The 2,282-nt window shown below is 38.0% G+C and overlaps 1 protein-coding gene across 1 annotated transcript; it reads right to left on the bottom strand.

Moving 5' to 3' along the window:
• Positions 1-763: 763 nt before the first annotated feature.
• Positions 764-1,861, bottom strand: LOC111380701. The gene is made up of 2 exons (XM_023004335.1): positions 1,451-1,861; positions 764-1,411 (listed from the first exon to the last, which is right to left on the bottom strand). Exons 1-2 carry the CDS (start codon positions 1,859-1,861, stop codon positions 764-766), a joined length of 1,059 nt encoding a protein of 352 aa, XP_022860103.1.
• Between the last annotated feature and the right edge of the window lie 421 nt (positions 1,862-2,282).

Here is a 2,282-nt window from a genome sequence, read left to right as displayed (position 1 = left end):
TTCCTTTGGTTGTTTGATCGATCTGCCAGTTAGTTGCGAAGAGATGGTTCTAGATTTTTCTTCTCTCAACCCAAGAGACCTGTAAACAGAGAGAGGATAATGATAACACTGGCATCCAAATCACATGAAGAATGCTCAAAATAATTAGACCGAATTTTGCAAGGTATCGTGAAACTCCCTGGGTCTTTTAGTTCATGAAGCAGCTTTTTCAATAGAATTGCACTGCACTCCTCGTTCAGGCAGACATTCTTATGTTCTTCCAACTTTTTTTTGTTAGACAAGATTTCTTTCAAGAATTATGCATAGCTGGGCATTTGGGCTATTGCATCTACAAATGGAATATTGATGTACAATTTCTTAAAAATCTCCACAAACTTGGCAAACTACTTGTCCAACTTCTTTCTCTGTAACTTTAAGTGAAGGAAATTGGTGGCACATAAGCTTTCACGGGGATGGGTGCTCTCATTATGGGTGTTTCTTTCCTTTTACCTTCTTCGTTAGTTGGTTGTTCAGACTCTGCTCCTATCCCTGCATCTTCACTCATTTCTTCTTTGTCTTTTATGTCTGGTTTCTTCACATGTATCTCTAGAAGTTGCACCCCACTTCTAGTTGTAATAGCTTGCACTTGCTCTTTTAAATTGACCATTGTATTTCCTGGCAATGTCACTTGTGGGCATTGTGCAAGTTGTTAAGCTATCTGACCAATTTGAGTTTCTAGTTTCTTAATGGATGCTTGCTCATTCTGAAAGTTAGTGTCAATCTGCTAGAACACCTTGTCTGTCTTTTGCATGTACTGGTTGAATATCTCCCCCAAACTTGGTTTTTTCTCTTGTTGTACATTGTTTGAACTATTCCCTTGCCGATTATCCAACCATCTGAGGTTTGGGTATTGTCTCCATCCCGGGTTATATGTTTGTGAAGAGGGATTAAAATTTTGAGAGCCATTTTGAATGAAGTTGACTTGTTCCTTCGGAAAGCCCATAGATGTGCAATTTTCTGTTAGATGATTTGCCCCACAGTTTTCACAGGATGGGTCAGTTATCACTACATGTGCTCCCTTTATTTGTGACTTCACCACTAACTTTACCAGTTTTGTTAATGCTGCTATTTGGGCATTGGTAGATGTTATGTTGTCCAATTCATATATTCCTGCTGTTTTTGGAGGTACCACTCTTTCTGAGGAAAACATAGAGTGAGTAATAGCAATCAACTCAAACAGATCCATACATTGTTGCACTGATTTCCCTATGATCGATCCGCCTACAGAGGAATCCATTTGAGATTTGGATAGTAATAAAAGTCTTGTGTAGAAATACTGCACTTGATTTCCAATAGTGATCCCATGATTTGGACACTTCCTCATCAACTCCTTAAATCTGTTCCATGCCTCATGGTAGTTCTCCCCATCTCTCTGTTGAAAAGTTTGAATTTTCAGTCTGATTTTTTATACTTTATTTGGTGGAAAGAACTTATTGCAGAATTTCCTGGTCAGTTCCTCCCATGTGGAAATACTTCCATCAGGTTCGACACCCAGCCATTCCAATGCTGCATCTCTCAGTGTATATGGGAATAACCGCAGCTTGATGACATCCTCATTAACCCCGGGAGCATGACAATTCTGGCAATTCCTGAGAAATTTGGAGATATGTGTGTTTGGATCCTCATGGGGTAGCCCGTAGAATTGCAAAGTATTGCTCATCAAATTAATCCATTTAGCCCGTATCTGGAAGTTGTCTACCCCAAAATCTGGATATACTATGCTCAACCATACGGGTGCTTCTATGGGCATTAAGAAAATAGACATTGGTAAGTCCCCTTCATTTACTTCCCTTTGCTCTTGCTGTTGATCTCTCACGGCCATTTGTCCAATTGACTGTATAGGGATAGGGTTGTTTAGATTGTCAGCTATTTGATGTTACAGTTTTTGTTTGTGTTCCCTACGTCTTCGTCTGAAGGTATGTTCTATTTTCGAATCAAACGGTTCAAGATCGTCGCCTTGGACATGGAGCATACAACGAACACCTTTTCCTGTAAATAAAGAAAATAAAAAAATCAAATAAAAATAAAAATAAAAATAAAATAAAAAATAAAAAATAAATTAAGACTAAAAGTAAGTCCCCAGCAACGGCGCCAAAAACTTGTTGCCGATTTTATCCTGCAAGTGGACGGATCGTAACAAGTAGTAAAGTGAACATTTTGAATTCGGATTATCATTCTTATGAGAACTATATTTTAGTACTCAATTTATTATTCTTAACTTCTATTTGATGAAAATAAATAAA

The sequence above is a fragment of the Olea europaea genome, unplaced genomic scaffold (assembly GCF_002742605.1).
Source record: "Olea europaea var. sylvestris unplaced genomic scaffold, O_europaea_v1 scaffold2184, whole genome shotgun sequence".
NCBI classification, from domain to species: Eukaryota; Viridiplantae; Streptophyta; class Magnoliopsida; order Lamiales; family Oleaceae; genus Olea; species Olea europaea.
Note: the sequence above shows the minus strand (reverse complement) of the source record. Positions and strands in the feature narration are given on the sequence as shown.

Coding starts and splice junctions, on each gene's coding strand:
- LOC111380701 (XM_023004335.1), bottom strand. CDS start 1,861: ATGGCCGTGAGAGATCAACAGCAAGAGCAAAGGGAAGTAAATGAAGGG. Junction 1,412..1,450: donor AGTTCTTTCCACCAAATAAA/GTATAAAAAATC, acceptor ACTTTTCAACAG/AGAGATGGGGAGAACTACCA.